General features: G+C 71.6%; 1 protein-coding gene across 1 annotated transcript in view; it reads right to left on the bottom strand.

Annotated features, from left to right (window-relative positions):
* Positions 1-208, bottom strand: part of LOC119581702 (protein sprint-like) — a gene marked incomplete in the record, with an annotated part of 21974 nt that overhangs the window by 21598 nt on the left and 168 nt on the right. The window contains 1 exon segment of the mRNA XM_037929828.1: positions 1-208. Coding sequence (XP_037785756.1) covers positions 1-208 — 208 coding nt within the window.

Below are 208 nucleotides of genomic sequence, written 5' to 3'. Positions count from 1 at the left end.
TCGGGCCGGCAAGTGCCTGCGTCATCAACATGTTCCTACCGTCGTCGGCGGCGCTGCTGGGGTGGCTGGCGACAGCACCGGCGCGTCGTACTCCACCACCGACGTCCTGGCCGACGGGGCTTCCAGGGGCGGGAGCGGCGACGGGAAGAGGGTCGTAGACGGGAGCGGGGAAGAACTGGCGAGCGGGGGGAGCAGGGGGGACTGGGTG

This window comes from Penaeus monodon, chromosome 15 (assembly GCF_015228065.2).
Source record: "Penaeus monodon isolate SGIC_2016 chromosome 15, NSTDA_Pmon_1, whole genome shotgun sequence".
NCBI lineage: Eukaryota > Metazoa > Arthropoda > Malacostraca > Decapoda > Penaeidae > Penaeus > Penaeus monodon.
Note: the sequence above shows the minus strand (reverse complement) of the source record. Positions and strands in the feature narration are given on the sequence as shown.